This window comes from Stegostoma tigrinum, chromosome 11 (assembly GCF_030684315.1).
Source record: "Stegostoma tigrinum isolate sSteTig4 chromosome 11, sSteTig4.hap1, whole genome shotgun sequence".
Taxonomy (NCBI): domain Eukaryota; kingdom Metazoa; phylum Chordata; class Chondrichthyes; order Orectolobiformes; family Stegostomatidae; genus Stegostoma; species Stegostoma tigrinum.
Window position 1 is genome coordinate 17149297 of NC_081364.1, and position 26624 is coordinate 17175920.

Sequence of the window (26624 nt, forward strand, 5' to 3'; positions counted from 1 at the left end):
CAGCTTCTGACTGAATGTAGAAACAGGGCTATAGAACATGCTGTACTGCTGCAGTGTAATCAAATTTAATATAATCTCTTTGGTACTGCGCCTTACCTCTAAGCCTATAATTAGCATGTCATGCTGAAATCAGGAAGCTTCATTGCAGTGTCCTGCCAATTGTTTTATGATATAATCTATGTATATGTCCTGTTACACAATGAACAACTTGAGTGCAAAATTTGGTGGGGCAATGACCTACTTGACTGCCGAAAGTGTCACTGGAAGAAATGTGGCAGTGAGTTAAACACTAAACAGTTCTGAAGCAGGGTCACTGGACCCAAAATGTTAACTCTGATTTCTCCCCACTGATGCTGCCAAACCTGCTGAGTTCTTCTGTTTCTGTGTCACTGGATGCTGCTTGTATGGCACCTACATGCACCCAAAAATGCCAAGTTCGCACTATGCTGCCGTCACAACTCTCAGCCGACTGAAGTCAGGCCAAGCTTACACATTGGAACAGCACAGGCCCCACCACCGTTGTGTTGTCCATTCTAATGATAAGGAATGTAAATTGCAAAAGGAAATCTTGCAGACACACTATCTAATGGACCAGGTACCCTGATTGAAGATTTGGAAATGTACCACTCCTTCCTACAGCCCACACTACAGAAACTCAAAGAGGACTAAGTGCAAAAGCACAACATTGATGATCTGGTCTAGTCTGGCACACCGCTACTAGCTCAGACACAGGTACATAGTTTGGAGGCTGGAATGGATTTGGGATCAGCACATTGGTTACACTAGACATGAACTGGCTGCAACCTGATTAGAGTGTTAGATCGCTGGAAGGTGAGGTAATAGACAAGTGCTGCTGCAGATAGCTTTACTGAGGAACTCGGTAGAGTAGCTTGAGTCCTGAATAGACTTCACACACCAACACAGGTGAGTCAGCTGGCCTGACAAATAGTCTCCTCTCAAGTCAATGAGAACGGAGGTGTCTGGTTCAAAATTTGGAGAGGGCAGGTGTGGAGATTTCCCTGTCTGCAGTCACTGCTCCATTTCAATGTTGTTGTGCAAAATGAACCATATCCATTATAAAGTTTGTTTGACAGCTCTGCCAACCTTTGAGGGTGTGTTAAATGTAGCTTCTGTTGCAGAAAGTCAGCATTTATAAGAGTGTCAGAAATTTGTATATGAGTATTCATCTTAAGATGATGTGATGAATTCCTAGAGAGTTATGAAGAGTTTGTGATGTATGGAGGTGCTGAGAGTTGGGTGGGAGGTTGTTAGCTTTGATAGGTGCATGAGGGTAAGGAGGAGTATCACAATGTTAGGTGTAAATTCTGAAGACCAAGGAGGTCAGCTGGGTAAGTATGAGGGTATGGTATTTTAAGCAGCCTGACAAGTTGTTGGTTTTATGGGCAAATGTCACATGAAAATTCATTCACTGAAGTTAACCATCCACACGAGGTAATTGGACTTCTTTCCAATGCTGTCAGATGCTTGGATCCAAACTCCAGGAGTTCACCTTCTTGACAATCTGCTCCCTGTTCTTTCTGTGGGCAGCCTTTGAAGGACTGCTCTCATTTCTATACATGCCCATCTGCTGGATGGAGCCATGGCATCTCTCCTTGTGCCTCCTTTGTGTAATCCTAATGAATGGTGCAGGAGAATCGAACAGCCAAGTGGCCTCCTCTTGTTCCTTTTTCGTATGTTCATAACTACACTGCGAATGCCTCCAGTGTCACATCCATTACTATGGATCTGCCTGGTCAGTAATTTTTTGATCAGCTTAGAAGACAGCCTGCCTTCATGAAAGAGCCAGTTACCAGTGCATGAACTTGAATAACAATACTGCCTGGGTCTCTTGCTGTGTGTAGAGTGCAAGTGTTGCTAGTGAGCCTTTTGTTTCCTGTAAAATTAATATAATGTTCTATTTTGGACACATCTGCCCATGGAATAATTCAAAGTAAGAAATAGTATTGATCCATTCTGTTGCTACACTTATTCTGCTTGCAATGCTCTGCAGTGCAGTTTTCAACCCAGAAATCTCCTAGCTTGTGTATGGTGCACTATAACATCGTAATGCAAGTCCTTAAACTACTGAGTAGTTTAACTATTCCAAAAAACAAGCAGACTACTAAAAAGAAATGAAAGAACTGCAGTTCATGCAAATCAGAAACAAAAACAGAAATTGACAGAAAAGGTCAGCCGGTCTAGCAGCAGCTGTTGAGAAAAATGGGAGTTAACGTTTCCCCTGAGGATGGATCACCTGACCCAAAACTTTAACACTGATTTCTTTCCGCAGTTGCTGCCAGACCTGCTGAGCTTTTCCAGCAATTTCTGTTTTTAAGCAGATTATTTAGTTTAACACACAGCTAGGTTATAAAGGACTAAAGTTATCATGCTACAAGTAAAATTAGGTGAGAAAAATATTACATTAAAACACTTGCTACAAGTTATGTTGCTGTTCCTTTAAGTAATGGAAAAAGGTTAAAGAAACCCTACTGTGATCTTCCTGGCTTATCATAATGCAGTGCAATCATCTGACATTCCCTGATATAGACCAAATGTGATAACCCATTCAATGGCATTCTCAGAGCTAAGTACGTAATGTGAAGCCATCCAGCAGTCAGCAGGGACTGTAGGTGTACCCAAAATTGCTATGCACCTGCAATATATAGTGCAATTTTTACAACAGCTGTGAAGTGGACTGGAATGCAGTTCACATCTTCCTAGTCATTTGCCCATCGAATGTATTAAACTTTCACACAACTGTGTAGAATTTAATCAGTTAGGAGAATGTAAAAGAATGAAATTAGATACTTTCTGAGAATTTTGCCTTCCGGGTCTCCAAATAAGGAGGACGCAAACTTAACAGGCAAGATCAACCAATGTTGCTATTGACTGGACTCCTTTGGGGATAAAAACAATGTCTTGCTCTCCAAATTGCATGATCAAATTCATATCTATTCTGCCGAATCCCTCTTACCCAACTGGCCAGCCATTCAACCTGACTACTTCTGTTTTTACACCAAAGGGATTGGGTTAGTTGTGATGGCAGTTTGTAACAGTGCGTTGGTTTGTTTTCATAAATGATTCAGTGGGCTGAGCTTTGGGAAAACATATCCCATTACTGGCGGATTGAGAGCAAGCTTTAAGGAGAGCAGAGTAAAGCTGAGCTCTTAGTATAGACAGCAGCTGCTCCTCTTAGTTGATCCTTCATTACTTGAATAGAAATGAAGGGCCTTTTTCTCCCAGTGTATCCTGTGGGGACATTATTGCGGTTTAAACATGATTAGAGCAGTGTGATATAATTTCTATTTCCTAAGAGATGTTGAATTATTCTGATGTGACTAAGAACTAGAGGATGCCTATAAGTGGGTTGAAATTACTCCCTCGTCACAAAAAGAATCGGGAAGTTGCGACATTGGGGGAAGGAAGTTTCACTGTGAATGGTGAGGTAAACTGACTAAACATGCTCAGTCATACACTGGACTTTTCTTCTCAATCCCTCGCTCGTGCCATTCAAATATCGCACATTCACCTGCTGAAGGAAGAGGTCTGCTGATTTTGAAAATTTGTAGCTGCATCTTGATTCCCAACAAAAAGAATGCAAGCAAAACAAGAGCAACAACAAACACAAATGATCCAGCGACAGCATTCTTCCCAATTACACAGCAACCCTTTACCAAGCTTATAAATATTTATACCAGTGTCGGTGAGGATTAGCAGCTGCATTTAAAAGAAATCTTACACGAGGTGAAATTAATTATTCTGAGGGCAAACTGTGTTGTGAGCCCATTGAGTCAAAACAGACGCAAAGCAATGCAAATAGAAGAGGGGCCATTTATGGGATAATTATTCCATATTGAATAAAAATGAGGATTGTAAAAGAGCTACCACGGTCTGTCGGAATTCGATGCATCAAGCATTAAAGCCAGCCATTCTTCTTCAGAGAAGGAAAGTCATGGTTCAGTGTCTAAGCACAGCCTCATTTTTATTTGGTTAAGAACCATCCCTTGCACAGGTCTCATGGGATCACAGCATTAGCTGCATCTCACAGCAAAAGCTGTTCTAACACCACTGGAATTGCCATTAAAATTGATATTTTGTTAACAACTCAGTTCCACTTCAGTTGCTATTCAGTCTTATGGCATTTCTCCCATCTAGCCCAGATCATATCAACATATTTATTGCATGTTATTTTCTGACAATAAAAAATCTATTTGTTTACACAGGTTACATCAGATCAGGGAGAAGTACCAACTGAGACTTCAAGGCCTGTGCTTCAGGCCTTGACTGTTTCTAATTTGCAAGCATTATCTGGATTCAGAAGCTCAAAGCAGCATGTTCTAATTAACAGTGTTAGATGGGTCCAATGCCAATTAGAAGAGGCAGCTTGGATGAGATGTAGGTAGACAGAAAATAAGTATATTAATTTTAATGGGGACAAGTATAAAGTGCCACATTTTGAAAGAAATATGGATGGTACAATACATTTTAAATGCCATTTGATGTGATTATATAATGCTTATTCTGTCCCTCATGATGTAAGAAACCAGACATGAATGCTGTGGTATTAAAAATATCCAACAGATGTTTATTGGAGCTTGCTGTTATATACAGGCACTACATTCACAGGTACCTAAGTGTTCGGGTGACAGTAAAATATTAGATTGCAAAGAGTAGCACTAAACAGCACATCACCAGTAAAATGTCACGATTCATGTGATCCCAGTTAAGATGGAGTACACAATCTTTATATTCTTAGGTTACATGCTACAATTCAGTGATGATGTCATAAGTATATCTCCTAATGTTAGACTGACATACTTACTCTTAAAAGTATACTGACCAGGAGACCGACTACAACAGTGCTATTGGTTAAAGATAAAGATGAAAAGAAGCTAACTTGGCATGCTGTATTCAGCAGGGTGCCCACAACACGTCCTCCACCTCCCCACCTTCACCACATTTATGAGACTATTAATAGACTGAAAACTGAATTTCTGCCCTTAAGGAACAGGAATTAAGTTATGATTCAGGGACCCAGCTTTGTAAGGCATTGGATCAGGATCTTGCCAGGGCCAAACCAGCAGGTATTGAGGAGGATGGGCCCAGAATTAGAGAGGGCTTGGGCAGGGGAATAAATGTTGGCTGGTTGGGGGTGTGGAGAAAGCAGGATTTATTTTCTATTTTAATGGAGGCGATTTTAAAGTACATATTATAATGTTAGGTTTTCAGCACAGGGGAGCAGAGGTTAGCAATGATTATGACTTTCACATGCCATCAAAAACCCAGCTAGGCCTCCATCAAAAAGGTGTAAATTTTTGGAATTCTTTTTACAAAAAGACTAATAGCATAAAAATTAACCTTTTAGCTATTTCTTTAATTGCTCTCTAAGTCCACTCTGGGGGTCATCAACTTGCAGACTTTGTCAGCAACCTCACAATTGGATTTCAACATCATTCTTCTTGTGCGCACTCCCACATGCTGTAGATGGTTTGAGTTTAAGAACTGCTGAATTGATAAGGGTAGTAAATAATATCTGAATTACTACCGCAGCCAATTAATTTTAAACGACAACATTCTTCTCAATGGTCAGAATCATATCAGAATGAGCTCAGAGCAGTTAAGGGAGTGCGAAACCTACTTAATGTAATCCAGGTCATCTTTTGTTGCTGAGCTCAATGTTTCTGAGTACCTTGTGTCTAGCACATGTTTCAGTTCAGAAACTGAGATTAGTTAGGACCAGAACTAGCAAACAGAGACAGCAGAGCACGGCTGGAATGTACATCTGCAGTAGAACATGTGAACAGTTCCTCTTTCTTTTCCGTTTGTCCTGTTTTTTTTTCTTTTCATGACTTACTGGGGTCATGTGTTGGAAACCAAGCTCTGACATTCATAGAGTCAACACAACAGTGATAAAGATTTTAAAAGAATGCACAAAATTTCCAAACTACCTCACTGAGAAATGGCAAGCTTACAGAAAACTAGATCCAGAATTCTCTACTTAACAAGAAAATACTGCATGTTATGAAAGAAGATACACAGGCAGGGGGAAAACTGAGAAAACAGTAATGCAGTCTTTGTTTACAAGATTTGTTAGTTGGTTCTTGCTGATCCAAATGTTTTTCCTCAATCTTCCTTTCTCCAAAAGCTTCGACTGGCTTGCATAAGGCACAGGGTGGCACTGAGACATCTCATGCTTCAATATTACAATCCCTGCCAGCTCACACACCACAAAAAAAATGGATATTTTTCCTTACCATTCTATCCCAACTCTTGCATGCTGCCCCTTATAGACATTGTCTGTCACAAACGTGTGCACATAGCTAGGAATTTCACACAAGGAGATGGCAAGATATTGTAACAAAAACAGAAATTGCTGGAAAAACTCAGTGGGTGTGGCAGCATAGGTGGAGAGAAAGCAGGGTTAACGTTTCAAGTCCAGTAACGCTTCATCACTGATCTCTCTTTTCCTTTCTGATTTCGAGCATCCACAGTTCTTTGTTCTTTTCTCTGTGCAGCTGCATTGTTCTTGTCCTCTCCATGACCTTAGAAACCCAGGAGCTGTGACTTGAACAAAGATGGGCCTTGTCTTAATTTTTTTAATATATGATTTTTGATATTAAAATAGGCACTGAAGTATGGCAATTTACACACTTTTCACTATATGTTTTGTAAAAATACTAGTGACAATAATTTCTATTCCATTCTATTCTATGTCAACTGTGGCTCATCTGGTAGCATATCATATCCAGGTTCTAAATTCAAATCCCTCTTCAGCACTTGAGCACAAAAATCAAGGCTGACACTGTAGTGTGGGACTGAAGAAGTTGGAGCTGGGGTCTTTCAGATGAGACATTAAACAAATGACCTACGTAAACCAATCTCCCTGCTTGGGTGAATGTAGAAGTTTCCTTGGCAGAATTTAAAATCTATCTGTGGTGGCTATCTGTGATGTCTTGGAACAGTGGCTCAGTGGTTAACATTGCTGCCTCACAGCACCAAGGGCCTGGGTTTGATTCCACCCTTGAGTAACTGACAGCGTGGAGTTTGCACTTTCTCCCCATGTCAGTGTGGGTTTCTTCTGGGTACTCTGGTTTCCTCTTACAGTCCAAATGTGTGGGTTAGGTTGATTGGCCATGCTAAATTGCCCCATAGTGTCCAGGGATGTGAAGGCTGTGTGGATTATCAGGGAAATGCAAGTGGCGAGTTGTGTCCGAGTTGAATCTTCAGAGGGCCAGTACAGACTCGATGGGCTGAATTGTCTCTTCCAGCACTGTAAGAATTTCATGATTCTGTGAATATTTGCCCCTCGCCCCCCCCCCCCATTGTATATGACAGATTATCTTGTCATTATCAAATTGTTGCTTATGTCATTTGTTGAGGACATTTTGACTGTTTTTTCCTACTTTAAAGTACTTTAATAGCTGCAAAATTCATTGAGGCATCTGGTAATCATAAACAGCACTACATAGATACAAGTCTTTCTTTCAGGTTTTACTCCTTATAACCTTTTATGTTTTGAAGTTGTATCTGGAGCACTTTGGAACATGTTTGGACTATGACATTAAAGACATATAATTTTTTCTACCTTTAATGTAGCCTTCGTCCTGTAGAAAGTATCTACAATTCCTCCTCAGAAAGGAGTCAAATTATTCTTTCCAGCTTTCTGATTTCAATCTACTTATGCCTTATTATTGTGTTTTCGATCCAAGGACTAATTCAAATTGGGATAAGAAAGATTTTTTTAAGTCTTACAGCTCTGTAATGTTTTGCTAGGACACAGATGGTATGTGTCTTTATCTCTGTCCGTATGCAGTGTTATAAATGCTTTAAAAAAAAGTTTCAATATTACTACATGCCACCAAGAGCAATTCTTCTCTCTTGGAGCTGATAGTATGACGTTAGCTGTCAGAATACTTGTTATGCATTCTGAAAGCATTTAAATAAGATATATGGTCCATTGCACATTCTATTTGCTACAATCCAGTTCAAGGGAAGTGAAACCAGAGATAAAATACCCTTCACAGAGCTACCTTTGTCTCAGCCACAAAATATTTATATGTTTTAATTTATAGCTGTTTTTATACATGTTAGGTTAACTCATTATTAGCATCAACACATTTTATTCGGTATGCCTGTAAAGGTATAGCATTGCAAGCAATGTAAATGTCAGACAAAATCCTTTAAAGGCCAATCTGCTTCCCCTGCTCCTCAAATCTGTGATGGATGTTCCAAAACTGCTGGAGGACTCTTTACAGATGATGTTTGGCAGGTGCCTGTGGTCCCTGTTCAACTAAGCCATATGTTCGTGTTTATAAGCGTTCTGTTCCATAACTGGGCTACAATGTAGGTTGGTGAATCTTGCAGCTGCATGAAATGCAAATGCCAAAGATCCTAAATTTGGTATTACTTGTCATAGCTATAAGGAGGTTTGTGTGACAGTTTTCTAATCTAAAGACCGAAAGGAGCAAGATCACTATTATTCCCGTAATTACTATACTACAATCACCCTGTTGTAATCATGATCATATTATCTTCAGGCAGCCAATTTCATTTAATCTCAGATCAATATGGCTACTCTTAGCTCCATGGCTAATACTTGTGGTTTTGAGCCCCACTTGAACACATAATCCAGTCTGACACTTCAGTGCATTTATGAGGAAGTTCTGCAGTGTTGGAAATGTCACTTAATGAATGCAATATTAAACCAATGACACACGCTAAGTGTAAGCAAAACATCCCATGGCATGATTTGAAGAAGACCATTGAAGTTCTCACCTCGCCAATATTTATCCCTTAACCAACACTGACAAAATATCTGACCATTTCTGCCATTGTGATTAACTGTGCATATTTTGGCTGCCATAATTCTTGCATTGTATGAGTGATTAGGCTAATGTTGTAAAGTGTTTCGAAGCATTTGGAGATCTCCCTTTACTACAGAATAGACATCTTCAGTTATATCAATGCTTTGTGGAACGATCTGTTTTCCTGGTGGCTTGAGCACAGTGACTGATATCTAACAGCCCTGGCCTGACTGAAATGGTGCCTTATAAAGCAACGCATGGAAATACAGGGTAAGAGAAAAGCTGTGAGGAAGAAGTGAATTGGGAGAGGAGAAGCATAGCAGAAATTTATAAATTCAAACATATTGGGTCAAGAATGGAAATTCTCAGTAATCTCCTAAATGCTAGAATTCTTTTGTTATTTACTCCTGGGATGTGGGTGTCGCTGGCTGGCCAGCATTTATTGTCTGTCCCTAGCTACCTTTGAGAAGGTGGTGGTGAGCTGCCTTCTTGAACCACTGCAATCCATGTGCTGTAATTTGATCCACAATGCCATTAGGGAGGGAATTCCAGAACAGGAAGAAAAGGTGATATATTTCTGTCAGGATGGTGAGAGAAATTTGCGGTGTTCGAATGTATCTGCTGCCCTTGTCCTTCTATGTGGAATGGGTTTGGAATGCACTGTTTAAAAAGGATCTTTGGTGAATTTCTGCAGCACATCTGCTACTGAGCATCAATGGTGAAGAGAGTGAATGCTTGTGGATGTGATGCCAATCAAGCGGGCTGCTTTGTCCTGGATGGCGTCAAGCTTCGAAAGTGTTGTTGAAGTTGCACCCATCCAGACAAGCGGGGAGTATTCCATCATACTCCTGACTTGTGCCTTGTAGATAGTGGACAGGCTTTGGGGATCCAGGAGGTAAGTTACTTGCTGTGGTATTCCCAGTCTCTGACCTGTTTTTGTACACACTGTGTTTACGAGGCAAGTCAAGTTGAGTTTCTGGTCAATTGTAACCCCCAAGATGTTGATAGTGGGAGATTCAATGAATATAACACACCTGAATGTCATGGCATGGTGATTAGATTGTCTCTTATTGGAGATGGTAATTGCCTGGCATTTGTGTGGCGTGAATGTCATGAATGGTGCCAAACATTGTGCACTCATCATCAAACATCCCCACTTCTAATTTTATGAGGAGGCAAGGCCATTGATGAAGCAGCTGAAGATACCTTGGCCTAGTACAGAGTCTCCTGCGTAGATGGCCTGGAGCGGAGATGACTGACCTCATACAACCACAACTATCTTCCTATGTGGCAGGTATGACTTCAACCAGCAGGGAGTTTGCCCCAATACCCTCTTCTAGGGCTCCTTGATATCACACTCGGTCAAATGGAACCTTCATATCAGTATGGCAGGACATATCCAGGGACGGTGATGTTGATGTCAGGGACATTGTCTGTCAGGTATAATTCCATACTTCTCTCAATTTTGGTGCTAACCCCTAGATGTTAGTAAGGAGGACTTCACAGCATCAGCAGAACTGTTTCTGCCTTAGGTTGATGCCAGCTGGTTCATCCGGCTTCATTTCTTTGTTGAGACTTTGTGACAATTGATACAATTGAGTACCTTTTTGGGCCACTTCAGAAGGCAGTTAACAGTCAGCCAAATTGTTGTATGTCACACATAGGCCAGACCCAGTGAGAATGACAGATTTCCTTTCCCGAAGCCAGATAGATTTTTCCAACAATCAACAATGTCTTCCATAGTCTTCAGTAGATTGTTCATTCCACATGCATTTTTAATTGAATTCATCTGTCATGGTAGGATTCAAACTTGGGCCCCCAGAACATTAGCTGTGTTTCTGGATTACTAATCTAGTGATAATACCACGAGGCCATCACCACCTCTCTCATTTATAGTCCTTCAACTCCAACCTTGGGCATCCTAATTTTTATCTCTCCATGTTGGAAGGCATGTCTTGAACTGTAAACTTTATATTATCAATTGTTGTCATCATCTGAAATTTGGCATTCTTGCATTTATCTGGATGAGTGCAACAAGAAAATGGTAAGGTGATGGCCTAGTTGAATTATTGCTAGGCTATTAACCTAATAAGCAAGATTATTTTATGGTGTTGTGGGTTTAAATCAAAGGCAGATGATGGAATTTGAATTCAATAAAAATCTTGAATAAAGAGTCTAACAATAACCAAGAGATGATAACAAGGTGTGGAGCTGGACAAACACAGCAGGCTAAACAGCATCTTAGGAGCAGGAAAGCTGACATATCAGGCCTAGATCCTTCATCAACTTTCCTGCTCCTAAGATGCTGCTTGGCCTGCTGTGTTCATCCAGTTCCACACCTTGCTATCTCGGATTCTCCAGCATCTGCAGTTCCTACTATCTCTTAACCATGAGATGATTGTTGGAGGGAAAAGAAGCTATCTGGTTCAGTAATGTCTTTAAGAATCTGCTATCCTTATCCGAAATGGTTGACTCTTAACTGCCCCCTGCCAAATAGGGATGGATAATCCTGTGAATTAGCAGAAAATAAAGTCTCTCTGTTCACCAACATTCAACTTCATGTTCACTGTAAGGTTGCCTCTGTAGTGCTGTACAAAGGGGGTACTGCATTGCCAGAGATACTGTCATTCGAGTGAAACAATAAGTCACAATCTATCTTCCTGCTCAGGTGGGCATAAAATAATTCATGCCACTATTTCAATGAAGACCTGTTTGCAAGGGTGTTGAAAGGCTGATATCACAGGTGCTCTAGCTGATATGTATCTTTCAATCAGCATTATTACACATTATCATGGTCATTATCACAATGCTGGTTGTGATAGCCTGCTATGTGTACATTTGCTACTCCCTAAACCTGTATAACAACTGTGACTACAACTCAAAAGTACTTTGTTGTCGAGAAAGCACTTTGAGATATCCAGTGGGCCATGAAAAGTGCAACATAAATGTAAAGCCTTTTTTCCAGGACTACTATCATCTGTAAATCAAGATTATAACATAGGTGTGGAAATATAATACAATTTCAAAGAAAGTGATGAAGGTGTTCAAATCTACATTCAGCACTAAGCAGGGAATGGACAGGAAAAGCAAGTGATTGGTTCAGTGATAAAAGGCCACAGTATGGGAGAATTTTGTGACAAGCATTGGAGGTGCAATTACACACTTCTGGATAAGGTGGGAGTTGAAACCAGGCTTCCTGGTGAATCGGAGACTATGAATAAAAATGTTGTGTATCCAGGACCTGCCAAAGAAAATCGTGGCAGTCAGCAGCATGAGTGTTTGAAATTGAAAGCGTGTGAATCAGCCTGTGAATAAATGACTAGACTGAGGATTCCATAATTTAGTGAGAACAGATTGGAGCTGGCAGGAGTTTCCCAAACATAGTCTATATTTGTCTGTCTTCTGCTTCTCTTGTTCCTTACAGTCAGTGCTAAACTGCTTGAAGACTGGCAGCAGACGTAAGCACACCAGGTGAAGGTTTCAGTGCTGAAATCTGACACTGGCATGTTACATTAAACCACTTACTTAGCCCAACAGGAAAACCTAGGCCATAGTTTCACCATCCCTGCTCCCACCCTCCACCGACACACACACTTTCCTCCCCACATCCTCAATAACTTCCCCTAGTCCCCCTTCCAATTTTAATGGCTGGGTAGCCATTGCCCAACAACTGACTGACCATTTCGTTGCATAGGTCACCAAATCACATACTGAGTCTCAGCAGTTAGAATTAGTGATAATATCTTTCTTTTTATATTCATTCCTGATATGTGGACATCACTGGTCAGGGCAGCATTTATTACCCGTCCCTAATTTCCCAGATGGCAGTTGAAAGTCAACCACATTGCCCTGGGTCTGGAGTTACGTGTAGGCCAGACTAGGTAAGGATGGCAGATTTCCTCCTTGAAAGAACATTAGTGAACCAGATGAGTTTTTACCGACAATCAGCAACCGCTTCATGGTCATCTTCATTCCAGATTTTTTAAATTGCTTTCAAACTCCACCATCTGCCATGTCTCAAGATTAATAGTCCAGTGATAATGCCACAAAGCCCCTCCCCCCACCCACATTCCATCTAAAATACCTGTGCACATGAAAGTAAGTGTTGCCATATGAAGCCCAGACTCTTCACGGGATGTGCTGAATGGCCCAGTTAGTTTGATGGTCGGTTGGATGAGATTGGTGCCAACAGCTCAGGGTTCAGTTCTTGGTGTGAAGCTGGCACGTGTCACCTTGCCTTGCCGGTGATAGAGACTGCAGTTCTTTGGGTCTGACCTGCATTGTAAATAGTAGATGCATGTTGCAGTTTCTGGAACTGAGTAGCTTTGCACAAAGTTTCTAGCTTCTGGCTGGTCCATGCAGCCACAGCCCTCTTAGCAGAAATCCAGTCAAGTTTCTAGTCAATGTTGTCCCTTGGACTGTTGTTGGGGAATTTCGCAATGGTATTGCCATTGAACCTCAAGGGAGATAATTTAATGCCCTCTTGTTGAAGATGATACTTGCTAATTACCACCCCAAGCCTGTAAGTTGGCCAGGTCTTAAAGGATACAGAAATGGGTTACTTCAGTGTCCCTTTCAAAGTTGCAGTTTAGGCTCAACAAGGGTAGAACATACAGCAGGTTTAGGACTGTAAGGATTTTGATGGTCTCTCACCTGTTGTGGGTAGTAGTGCTAATCACACATCGCTATGAGTACCAACACAGAAACATAGAACGGTCTAGCCTGAAACGTCAGCCTTCCTGCTCCTATGATGCTGCTTGGCCTGCTGTGTTCATCCAGCTCTACACCTTGTTATCTCAGAAATGTAGAAAACAGGAGCAGGAGTAGGACATTTAGCCCTTCAAGCCTGCCCTGCCATTAAACACGATCAGGACTGATCATCGACCTCAGTGTACTGTTCGCACTTTTTCCACATACGCTTTCACCCTTTTAGCTCTTGAAACTACATCTACTTCCTTCATAGAAACATTCAGTGATTTGTCCTGAGCCACCTTTTGTGCCAGACAATTCCACAGACTCACCATTCTCCAGCTGAAGAAATTTCTCTCATCTCAGTCTTAAGTGGTGTACTCTTTATCCTAACCATCGGTTCTAGACTCTGCAGTTTTGAAGTCATTTGAAGTCCTGCCTGAAGGTCGATGTAGAATATCCTCACCAGATTTTCAGCTGCCCATAACCCATCCTTTGGGCAGAAAGCAGGTCCTAAGGAACTGGAAGTCTCCTGCTTAGTGTGCGCGGAACCTTTCCTAACTTGCATGAATTTTTACCTTGTCAAATGATAAAGTCTTACTTACTAATAAAGAAGTGTCTGTTAATTAGGTAGTGTTCTCCACTGTGTGTGTGTGTGTGTGTGTGTGTGTGTGTGTGTGTGTGTGTGTGTGTGTGTGTGTGTGTGTGTGTGGTCAGTGGGAGGCTGGGAATGCTGATAGATGATCAAAGCCAGAACACAGTGCCAAGAATGGTGTTTTATGACAGCTAGAACACTGAATTTAATTACTAAACATTTAGATGGATAGTAAGCTGGCATTCTAGAAAAGTATCTACTCACTGATATGTCTGAAAAAGGAAGCAGCCTGCAGCTTCTTAGGGACATAGCAAGCAATCTTGTTTGGAGACAACAATTGACACTCACTTACTAAAATTAACATTTCTACGACATTAGATAATAGTTTTCGAAAAGTTTATGTTAGCAATTTTCTTATCATTTGAGAATTGCCGACTCAGCCACTTTAAAGAATTCCTATCAGACGTTTCACGGACTGTTAAAGTGCTGGATATACTTAAACTATATTGGTTTTATTAATAATGGAGAAGATTTTATGTTGTAAGATTCCGTTTAAACATCTTTGCCTGACTTCAATTCTTCTTCCTTTCCTCCATCCTTCCCTTAGCTGTTTGTCTTGTTTTGGGCTGCATGATATTTCCTGATGGATGGGACTCGGAAGCTGTGAGAAAGATGTGCGGAAATAAAACAGGGAAATACACACTGGGAAACTGTTCTGTGCGCTGGGCCTATATCCTGGCTATCATCGGCATTCTGGATGCATTAATCCTGTCCTTCCTGGCATTCGTACTTGGGAACCGACAAAATGAACTCCTTCAGGAAGACCTCAAAGTTGAGAACAAAGGTGGGTTTGAATTTTCCGTGCCAAATTGTTTAAGATTTGCAGTTTACACCAACAAAACTGGCCAGACAGCTTGTGTTATAATAATGCCCAGAACAAACAACAAGCAGCCTTCCATGCTGGCATCTTCCACATAAATACATATTACAGTGCAGATATATTCCATGTACAGCCAATTATGGGTTAATTTCTTAATAAACTTGCACTGATAAAGTCACAACTGTTCATTACCTTGTGTGAATGTCATCGTGTGTTATACGTGGAAAGCACCCAACAGCAGACCTTCCAATTTATTGTGAGTGCAAAAACTGAGCCAGGTGCAGAAGAAGCAAGGTGCTGCCAAATTCTGTTTTATCACAGTTCCCTTCATTCACTCAGTTTGATACGAAGTGAGCCAGTAAACTAAACAATGAGGTAAGTGTGTATCATTGTTAAAAATGTGAATGTTTGTACAGGAACTGGGCTGTCACCTTTGCAGTGAATGTGAGTTGGCAGGTTTGCAGTAAGAACAAGAACCATACACACTGGCAGCCACTATAGCCCTAGAAATGGACAAAACGTGCATGTCTCCTGATATTAAGTGTCTCATACAATGAACATGTAGCAGGGAGTAATTTTCAGGCTGCTGTCTAATTTCAGTTCCAGTTGCTCCTCTGATTTGTGACGCAGCCTGTAGCCATGAATTACTTGGCTTAATATTATCCAAAGACATTCAAGCCGTTTATCTACCGAAACTTGGCTATAGTAGGAAAGACTCAATATTTCACGATTTAAACCTTTCTATTGATTGCAGCCTGAACTTCACTCCTGAGCACCCATTATTTTTTACATAACCATCTGAACTCAATGATATACATTAATCTGAAAGCCTTTGATTTAGATTCAACATGATATCTCGCTCCCAGTTATCTATTACTCTCCATGAGTTCTATATGAATCCCATGAATAAACCACAGCCTGCAGCTCTCTCCTAGTACGTGTTACAGTTTTATAATAATCTTTGCAATACCTTGTTTTAGATTATAGACATGTACTTCTCTCCCAGTTATCTATTATTATTTTCTACAACCATCCAAATCCATTGAGGCAGATTGCAGACCAGGAATTCACAAATAGCTATCCATTTTTTATTTTATATGAACTATTTAAATCCATGAATTAGATTCCAGTTGTAGTTGACTCCATTATCCATTATTTCTTCTATTGTTTTCACTGGTGTGAGCTATTGCTCTGGTGGAAAGTGAAACTGTCTTTCACTCCCACAGAACAAACTGATGTTTTCAAACATAAGCAGTGTGTGAGTAGATTGTGATAATAAGAGGCATAGAGAGCAGCTAGGATGTTTGTAATTACAAATGATGGATAGTGATTGCTGTATGTCCAAATTACATTTGCCCTGACAATTCACAATGGGATACTAAAGCAGGAACATTTGATGTTCACTTGAGATACTTCCTTTTGATATTTTAGCATAGTATTAACCCCATTTAAAATGAATTGATTAATGCCTACGCTAAATTAAAGGAGAGAGGAATTTCAAGTATGTTAAATGGATGTATGCTGGTCTCGCATTATGCAGTATCAGGGCAATTGTGCCTTGGAATCTGTACAAAAAGCATAGCAGCCTCCAAGTCTCAACTGGACTTAGCTCAAAATTGGTTTGCTGCAGAACTTCCGTTTGAATAAAATTAATTCTGGTGATGGCAGAATTAACATTGCTGATTCTGATTTTTTGCGTAAACTGCAGCTGCTATTTACTGCTTGATGCGAAAAAGAGTTAAAAAGCCTGAGGGACTTCTAGCAACAGCAATTTATATAGTATATGTGCCATCAGTTGTAATATTAAGTTGACATAAGCAAGCATATTTTTCTGTTCTGTTAATTGTCCACATGCCTCAAAGGAAATGCTTATAGCTGCCCAGTGAACTTTCCAGCCTCTGGTATTTTTCCTTCTAGAGATTACTCTTAATACCTAGAAGAGAGCAAAGGAAAAGTGAATGCAAAAATCCCATTTTTGATTCGTGATCTGTTCTACATTAGCTGGTTTTAGCAAGGGTAGTAATAAGTTTGTTGCAGTTGACCTGAATAAAGTTGGGCTTGGATGGTGAAACACACCAGTTAGGGTTATCTTTCCTGATTACTATGTAAGGTGTCAGGGGTGATATCGTGGTGAGGAAATGCGGCTGAAGAGCCCTTACAAGATCTGCCCTGGCACTAGCACTAAGACTAGGTAACCACTAACCAGTTCATGTTGGGTTTCCAATAAGCTGAGCTTTATAACTCACTGTTCCTGAAATTCAGTTACATATTTCTGTTTTGTCTTTAAAATGCTCATATAATTATTGATGTCATTAGTTAATTGCATTATTGGTGAACTTTATGCATTCAGATGATATTAACAAAAGTATTTTAAAGTTTATTATAGATTTAATTTCATGAGATCGAGTTGGTTTTAATTTGTAACATAGATAAATGACAGTGATAGTGTGCCTAAATTTCATTCCCACTGATTTCAACACAAAGGTGATGTAAATCAGGCTTCTTATTTGTTATTACCCATTTCAGAACGGTAATGAAGACTAATTTTGCTTCCTCTAGATTTCAAATAGAGAAAAGTTCATTTGTAGCAAAACACTTTGAATAAGAAGGTTATTTTGAAGTCCTGGCCAGTACTTATCTCTCAACCAAACCATTAAACAAAGTCTTATCATCTAGTCAGCTCCACATTGCTGTTTGTGGGAGCTTGCTGTGCATTAATATACCCTTTGCATTTCCTACATTAGAGTAGGAACTACATTTTTAAAAGAGTCAATTAGCCTTAAAGTGCTTTGGGTCCAGAGACCTCAGATCACAATAAGTATGATATAAACACAAATTTTCTCACTACATGTAAGGACATTTTCATCCTTTATTCATTGGATGAAGGCATCACTGGCTAGGCAGAATTTATTGCCCATCCCTAATTGCCCAGAGGGCAGTTAAAAGTCAATCACATTGCTGTGGGTCTGGAGTCGCAAGTAGGCCAAACCAGGAAAGGATGGTAGTTTCCTTCCCTAAAGGGCATTAGCAAACAAGATGAGGGCTTTCATCAGACTCTTCATTCCAAGCTCTTTTTTTCCATATTTAGAATTCAAATTCCACCATCTGCTGTGGTAGAATTCAAATCTAGGTCCCCAGAATATTTTCTAGGGTGGGTGGATTAACAATCCAATGATAATGCCAGCAGGCCACCAGCTCCCCCTGTAAAGTTTCGACCATTTGAGCACTTTGTCGACTTTTTAGTGACCTGTGGAGTACTCAGTCTATTGAGTTGATCATTCAATTTTGTTTTTTTATTGACATTTACTGTTTTATAGTGAATGGAAACAGAATGGGGTTGAACTTTGAACTTTGGCAATAGTTTTACTATAACCAAAAACTCTGGAAAAAAACAGCTGTTGATGCTATTTCTCCTGTGCTTCTGTGGATCTTTCCGAGGTTAGCCTAACAATTGGAACGTCTGCAGAAATTTAAGTGCCAATCTTGATCTCCAGAAGATGAGCTTAACTAGACATTAATGACACAGAGAGGTACGTTTTGACTTTGTACAATTGTGTCAACTGAATAACAAGTAAATTGGCAGACTTAAATGGAGATAAAAATCAGGAATCTATTGCACTAATTCAAAATTTACTCCAGTGTCTCTGACTTAATCGTTACATTTTGAAAAGTGTTAGGAGTAGTTAAACAGTGCAATTTTTCAATGTCCTGCATTTGGTAGACAGCCTCATATTCAGGCAGAACAAGTCAAAATTTCTGGTACGTTCTCACCATAAATAGTGTGATCAAATATTTTGGTTGCAGTCCTACGCAGGTGAGACTCTCTGCAAATTCAGAAAATGGCCATGCAATAATGTTATATGGAATAGAACTAGACAGCAACAAATGTCTCACTCGCTGACAACACTCTGCTCCTTGTCTGACCCTATTTCTGAGCCAGGGTTCAAGCAACATCTTTGATCTGCACCAAGGTCAATGCAAGTGAAAACTCTAGCAACTGAGAGATTAAACCAAAATTTGGCAACTATTTTTATCTGAAGACTTTTTTGAAAAAACCTAACCTAAAACAAAAACTATTGGAAGCTGCAAGATGATAATTTGGTAAATGGATAAATTGCGAGGTTTCTCTGGTAGAATGCATAGTTTGACATAATAAATAGACTACAATTATCAAGGTTATGTATCAGTAGAAATAAAATAAAGCCACTATGGGTTCAACACTGAATTATTGCATTCTTGACTTTTTTTGTTATAGCTTTATCAGTTAGGTCATCTTTAAACAAATATTTAACTTAAGATATGTAAAATCAAGGCAATTTTCTTATGCTATTGATCCTCAGGACAAGAAAATACTTTTGACATCACATAGAACGTAGACTGTACAGCACAGGAATGAGCTCTTTGGCCCATGACACTGCATCAAATATGATGCCAAATTAAACTAATGCCTTCTGCCTGCCCTTGGTCCATATCCCTACATTCCTTGCATATTCATGTGCTTATCTGATAGTCTCTTAAAGACGCCTATTGTATGCCTCCACCACCACCCCAGGCAGTACATTCCACAGTCCTACCACTCTCTGTGTAAAAAACCTGCCTGTCACTCTCCTTTGATCTTCCCCCCACTCGCCATACATGCATTTTCATTAGTTTTTGACATTTCAACCCTGGGAGAAAGATTCTGAGTGTCAGCCCTATCTACACATCTCATCATTTTATAGACTTCTATCTAGTCTGCCCTCAAACTCCACTGGTCCAGAGAAATCAACCTGAGATTTTCTACTCTCTCCTTATAGTTCATACTCTTTAATCCAGGTAGCATCCCGGTAAACCTCTTCTGCACCCTCTCCAAAGTGTCCACACCCTTCCTGTATTGTGGTGACCAGAACTGAATGCAGTATTCTAAGTGTAGCCTAGCCAATATCTTATAAAGCTGAAACCTAATATCCTGACTCTTGTCCTCAATTCCCCAATCAATAAAGGCAAGCGTCTATATGCCTTCTTCACCACCCAACTAGTTGCATGGCCGCTTTCAGAGAGCTATGGACTTGAACCCCAAGATCCCTCTGTACCTCAATGCTGTTCAGGGTCTTGCCATTAACTGTATACTTTTCCTCAATACTTGACCTCCTAACCTCACACTTACCCGGATTAGACTCCATCTGCCATTTCTCCGCCCATATCTGCAATAGATCTATGCTGTATCCTTTGACAACCTTCTAAATTCTCCACAACTCCACCGATCTTTGTATCATTTGCAAACTTACTAATCCATCCATCTACATTTTCATCCAAGTTATTTACATATATCACAAACAGCTTAGGTCCCAGTATGGATCCCTGTGGAACACCACTACTCGCAGGCCTCTAGGCTGAAAAGCAACCTTCCATCACTACCTGCTGCTTTCTATGGACAAGCCATTTCTGAATCCACACGGCCAAGTCATCTTGGATCCCATGCATCTTAATCTACTAGAGGAGCTTACCATGACAGACCTTGTCGAAATCCTTACTTAAATCATGCAGACAACATTCATTGTTCTACCCTCATCAATCACCTTTGTCTCCTCTTCGAAAAATTCAATCAAGTTCGTAAGACATGACCTGATCCGCACAAAATTGTGCAGATACTTCCTAATTGGACCATACTTTTCCAAATGCATGTAAAACCTATTCCTAAGAATTCTCAATCAGAATAATATATCATCTCAGCTATGCAGGAAACAACAATGATTACAACTGTAATACCTATTTCCTGAGTTAAAGGCATTATCTATCATCGTCGTATATGTACACCACTCCAACAGGTTTATTCAGAGCATAATAATGTCATTCAGTAAAATAATAATTTGCAACATAAAGCATTGCATAATGATTATCCATTTAATTTCACAACAAAAGCATAGCTCTAACTTTCCTTGATTTAAGTTTTTGAAACTTTCTTTTTCATTTTAATGCAATCCTACTGGGAAAGGTTAGGAGTGATAAGGAGATGTTGCAGTGCTATATGTGGCTCCATGGCCACTAGCTGCAGATCCCCTGATTAAGCTGATGCTGCACAACATGGTAACTATGAAGTATAAAGGATACACAGTAAAAAAACAATTGGAGGTTAAACAATAAAATAGAGTGCAAATAAAGTAACACAATGAGGAATAATAGGAGAGAGAAGATTGTCAAATGGAAACAATGATCATGAGGATGTTTTGATTTACCCGGTGGCAGTATGGCACTGAAACTACTTTCTTTTTGCTATGGTATAGGCACCAGGTCTAATTTTGACTTTGGACAGATTGCAAAATACAGCTTATTGATTTTATCTGCTTAAAAGTTTCCGTTCCTTTCTCCTTCTAATCTCAATCAGCAAAAGTGGACAATGGGAGACCAAGCCCAGTTCGTGTGTTTTGTATCCTTGTTCAAAGACAAAATTAACTTTGCAGAGTTGGAATTGAAGAAAACAACCTCTGAAAAATCAAGCTGGATTTCACTTTTAGATTTCTTTTATACCAACATATTTTTGTCCCGTAATCTTCTTTAACCTGCATGTATTTTTATATTTCTGTGGACCTTGCAAGTTTGAAGCCTAGGAGCAATGATACCACTAACTACATGTTAAGGGAATGAAGGATAAGATTTGTTTGTGACCCATCCTGACATTTGTTGAGTAACTTCCACCATGATTCTATAATTCTATGTGACAGTATCAGAGTCACTGAATCCTATACCAGTTCTGCAAATATTTCACAGAAATAGTTGATATGCTGGCTAGGACCAAGAAACCCTTAAAATCTTTAAAATCAAAACCAGGCCATTCAGGAGAGAAGTGAGGAAACACTTCTTCATGTGAAAAGATGATACAAATGCAGGATCCTCTTCCACAAAAAGCAGGAAATGGCTGCTCAATTAAACATTTGTTAGCCAACAGTATTAATGAACACTGAATCAAGTGGAGGATGGAGTTAGGCAACAGATGTCCCATGATCTATCTGAATGCAGAACAGTCTTTGGACTCTGAGTGGTCTTGTTTCCATGGTCCTAAGTTTTGATTTTTGTTCTGATCGTGAGTGGTGGCTGTCACTACCTAGACCAACACTTTTGCTCATCCTTTCTTGTCCTGATTGAGGTGAGCTGCCTTCTTGAATTTCTGCAATCCTTGGGATGTATTTGAAATAGTAGGATTTTGTTTTTTTATATCGATGAAATTATACCTCATCCTTTTCCCATATTTTAAAGGTAAAATCAGCTCGATGAAATGTGCTCCTGTAGATTAACAATTATACATAAAAATAATTGCTGGGCAGAGTACTCTGTAAATGTTACCATGTTCAATAGTTCTGTATATTTCGTTCAGTGAAATTCAAGCTAGCAAACCAGAGAAATTTAAAGTTCATCCTCTGTAATTTAGTTAATCTCATTCTGAGCACCAATCAACAGGCCCAGGTAGGTTAGTGAAAGAAAACTAAATCAAATATTTGACAGGGTCAATGTAGAAAAGACATTTCCACTTGCGTGAGAGACCAAGGTAAGCAGTTTTAAATATAAAAATGTCACTAGTAAATCCATTAGGGAATTCAGATTGAACTTCCTTGTCCAGAGAATGGTTAGAATGGGAACCTTGCTACCAAAAGGACTAGTTGAGGAACTAACATATGTAAGCTAGATAAAAGCATGAGGGAGAAGAGAAGGTAGGGATAAATTAATGGGCTTAGTTGAAGCACCATTGGCAGTTTGTGTGGAGTTTAAAAACTAGTTGGGCCGGACGGCCTGTTCCTGTCCTGCAAATACTTTGCAATGCCAAGTAATTAATCAGGATTCCCAGTACTGCAGCAACCCCTGTTGGAAGTGTAAATATGTAAGACCTGCTCTTGACTTTGATATTGCGCTCAAACAGCCTGCTGGCACCTTCCTTCTCAATCACACATGAATAGAAAGAGCTTAAATGAGCTACTAGAGGGAACCCAGTGCCTGTTCAGCGAGGAGTGGAGAAAATCACAGGAAAAGATGAGTGCAATAGAACATTTTGGATAGATTAAACAATCATTGATCCCAAGCATTTACTCACTTCCAATATCAACTACCACTGCATTGATTTCCATGCCAAAAGTTGTTCTTTGCAATATGGCAAAATTCTTGGATTATGCACAAGGCCCACAATAGAAATGGCTTTCCAAGAAGGTGATGAATGCATTGGTATTTAAAGCTGCTGATGTAACAGCAACTTATGAATGAATAGAACATCCCTCTGTGCACTTCTTATATTAAATGCGTGTTCACTTTAGATCAACTTCCCCTCAATGTACCCTTTATGTTGAATTGTTCATAAATTGCAGGCAATGTGACTAGGCTCCATGCTCATCAGCCCTGATCCCTTCAAAATCAGATAGATTTCCCTAACGTGAGTGGAGATTTCAATTCTATCCGTCAACTGGAAATGATTGAATAAACAGTTAAATCACCCAAGTTATCAACTGCCCGAACAAGTTTAGGATTTTTAGCAGCTCACAATCAGGCAACAATGACACTCTCAGGGCCCATTTCACCATGAGCATTATCGGTTCTGATGACGTAGCATCAGATTTAACTTAGCAGCCTGATGGGAAACAACAGAAAAGTATTTGCTGGGTTGACCCAGCCGTGAAGAGATAGAAAGAAAGCAAATTAATTATTTTTCTTTTATCTTTCCTTGTTAAATGACCACAGTCTTCATCTCTAGAGCAGCAGTAGAGTTTCTAATTCACTCCACTGAGAACTGGGCCACAGTTAAAATTGAGTAATAGCTTCTGTCCATTTTTAATTACTTCATTCATGAGATGTTGACATTGAGGGAGATGGTGTTGCCTTCTCGATGCTCAGCAACCCATGATATGTAGGGACACCCACATTGCTGGTGGAGGAGTGAGGTGGGGTGAGGTACAGGATCTCAACCCAGCAACTGTAAAAGAATGGTTTCAAGTCAGGATGATATGCAATGGGGAAGGGATCTTACTGGTGGAGCTGTTCCCATTCTTCTGCTGCCTTTGACCTTTTAAGTGAAAATGGATGAGGGTTTGGTAGGTGCTATTGAAAGTGAATCAGTATCCAAACTTTCCAATCTCCTAAAGGGAGAAGTAATAGAATCATAGAATCCCTACAGTATAGAAACAGGCCATTTAGCCCATTGTGTCCTCACTGACCCTCTAAAGAGCATCCCACCCGTACCCACCCTCATAACTCTGCGTTTCCCATGGCTAACCCACTTAGCCTGCATGCTCTTGGCAATTTAGCATGGCCAATCCACTTAAGCTGCACATGTCTGGACCGTGGGAGAAATCAGAGGAAGCCCACACAGACATGGGGACACTGTGCCACCATGCCACAGTAAGTGCAGGACAATTTCACTTACCCTCAAAACTCAAAGGAGCCATCAAACTATGTGCTAATCATTGTACAATGCAGCATACTAAATTAGCAAAGTTATGCCCAGAGCAGAGCACTAGCCATTTGGATACAAAATTGGCTTAAAGGTAAAAGACAGAGAATGGTGGTGGAGCGTTGCTTTTTGAACAAGAGGCCTGTGACAGTGGTGTGCCGCAAGAATCGGTGAAGGGTCCACTGTTTGTTGTCATTTGTATAAATGAATTGGATGTGAATATAGGAGGTATGGTTAGTAAGTTTGCAGATGACACCAAAATTAGTGGTGTAATGGACGTATAGAAGGTTATCTCAGTACAAAAGAGCCTTATCAGATGGACCGATGGGCTGAGGAGTGGCAGATGGAATTTAACTTAGATAAATGTAAAGTGTTGCATTTTGATAAGACCAATCAGGGCAGGACTTATACACTTAATGGAAAGGTGCTGGGGATTTTTGCCAAACAGAAACTTTGGGATGCAGGTTCATGGTTCCTTGAAAATGGAGTCTCATGCAGACAGGGTAGAGAAGAAGATGTTTGGTACACTTATTGGTCAGTGCATTGAGTATAGGATATGAGAGGTCATGTTGTGGCTTGATTGCAGGACATTGGTTAAGCCACTTATGGAATACTGCATTCAGTTCTGGTCTCCCTGCTATAGGAAAGATATTGTTAAACTTGAAAGGATGCAGAAAATATTTATAAGGATGTTGCCGTGTTTGAGGGTTTGTGCTAAAGGGAGAGGCTGAATAGGCTGGGACTATTTTCCCTGGAGCATCAGAGGCTGAGGGGTGACCTTATAGAGGTTTATAAAATCATGAGGGGCATGGATAGGGTGAATAGGCAAGGTTTTTCTCCCATGGTAGGAAAGTCCAAAACTAGAGGGCATTGGTTTAAGGTGAGAGGGGAAAGATATAAATAGGGCCTAAGGGGCACCTCTTCCACACAGAGGGTGGTGGTGTATGGAATGAGCTGCCAGCGGAAGTGGTAGAGACTGGTACAATTACACTATTTAAAATGCATCTGGATGGGTGCATGTGTAAGAAGGGTTTAGAGGGATATGGTCCAAATGCTGGCAAATGAGACTAGATTAGTTTAAGATACCTGGTCGGCATGGATGAGTTGTACAACTCTACGACTCTGTGACTTAGTTATGAAGAAATACTGGTGGAGCCTTTAAGCCTTGAAGAGACAGGACTGACGGGGAACAAAATATTAAATCATAAATGGGTACAAACTGTAACTCCAGGATATTGTCACAAAATAAGCTGTGGCTATAGGATATAGGCACATAAGCTTATGCCAAGAAAATCAAATTTGGACGAATATTGAGAACTTCTCTCTCACAGGTAGGATGAACATCCAATAGCTTAGAAGGGCAAAGACCTGGAAGTACCGAAGAAATATTTGGTGCTATAATAATGACAATAAGTTCTCTGCAGTCAGATGAGTTTGGACAGAACCATTAAGTTCTTCGTCTGTATGTAGTCGGTGATTTTGTGTGATCTATAACCATCTTTATAATCTTGCTTTGAAACATTTACCTATATCATTTTGCTACAGAGAATTTATACCACATTTATCCATACATTGTGTTCTTCATTCCTGATCTGAAGGATGTGTAAGATCAATGGCAGATCATCAGATTCAATGAAGGATAGCAAACATGTTGGCAGTAGTTGATTCCTTGATGTTCTGGATGTAAATAAGTCTTATAGCACAGTCAACCACAGAAAAAGATCATCAAAAGTCATATGGTGATAACAGCTTCCCAGATATTTGGCAACAATACCACTTCGTTCATGGGGAAGACTTTACTTCCATAAATTTTAACCATGATTATTTACCTGTTTTGGTGGGAAGAATAAATGTTCCATTGAAAGGAGTCTTGTCAATATTGACAAGAACTTTAATGTTCTTATACTTTAACTGTGCAATATAAGATGAGCAGACAAAAGTACTTAGTAAAAGGATCTGGCAAGGTTGTGTGGTAACATTAGTATTTTCTTGCTTACTGGTTAAACAGAGAATTCTCAATAGACTAGTATATGTGATATCTTAGAGCCTTTTGAATAAAATCGTGTTCCTTAAATCAAAACATTGCCAGTATGAACATATGATCAAGAGTAGGCCACTCGGCCTTGACAGCTTACTCTGCCATTCAATAAGATCATCGCTGATCTGATTTTCGCCTTGAATCTACATTCCTGCCAAGCACTGATAATCTTTTATTCTCTTGGAAATCAAAAATCTACCTACCTCTGC

At 40.0% G+C, this 26624-nt stretch overlaps 1 protein-coding gene across 4 annotated transcripts in view; it reads left to right on the top strand.

Annotated features, from left to right (window-relative positions):
* lhfpl4a (LHFPL tetraspan subfamily member 4a) overlaps nucleotides 1–26624 on the top strand; it is a 240592-nt gene that overhangs the window by 118258 nt on the left and 95710 nt on the right. For all 4 annotated transcript variants that reach the window (XM_059649790.1, XM_048548043.1, XM_048548042.1 and 1 more), the window contains exon 2: nucleotides 14696–14932. In XM_059649790.1, the coding sequence (XP_059505773.1) occupies nucleotides 14696–14932 (237 nt within the window). The remainder of the gene's footprint in view (nucleotides 1–14695; nucleotides 14933–26624) is intronic.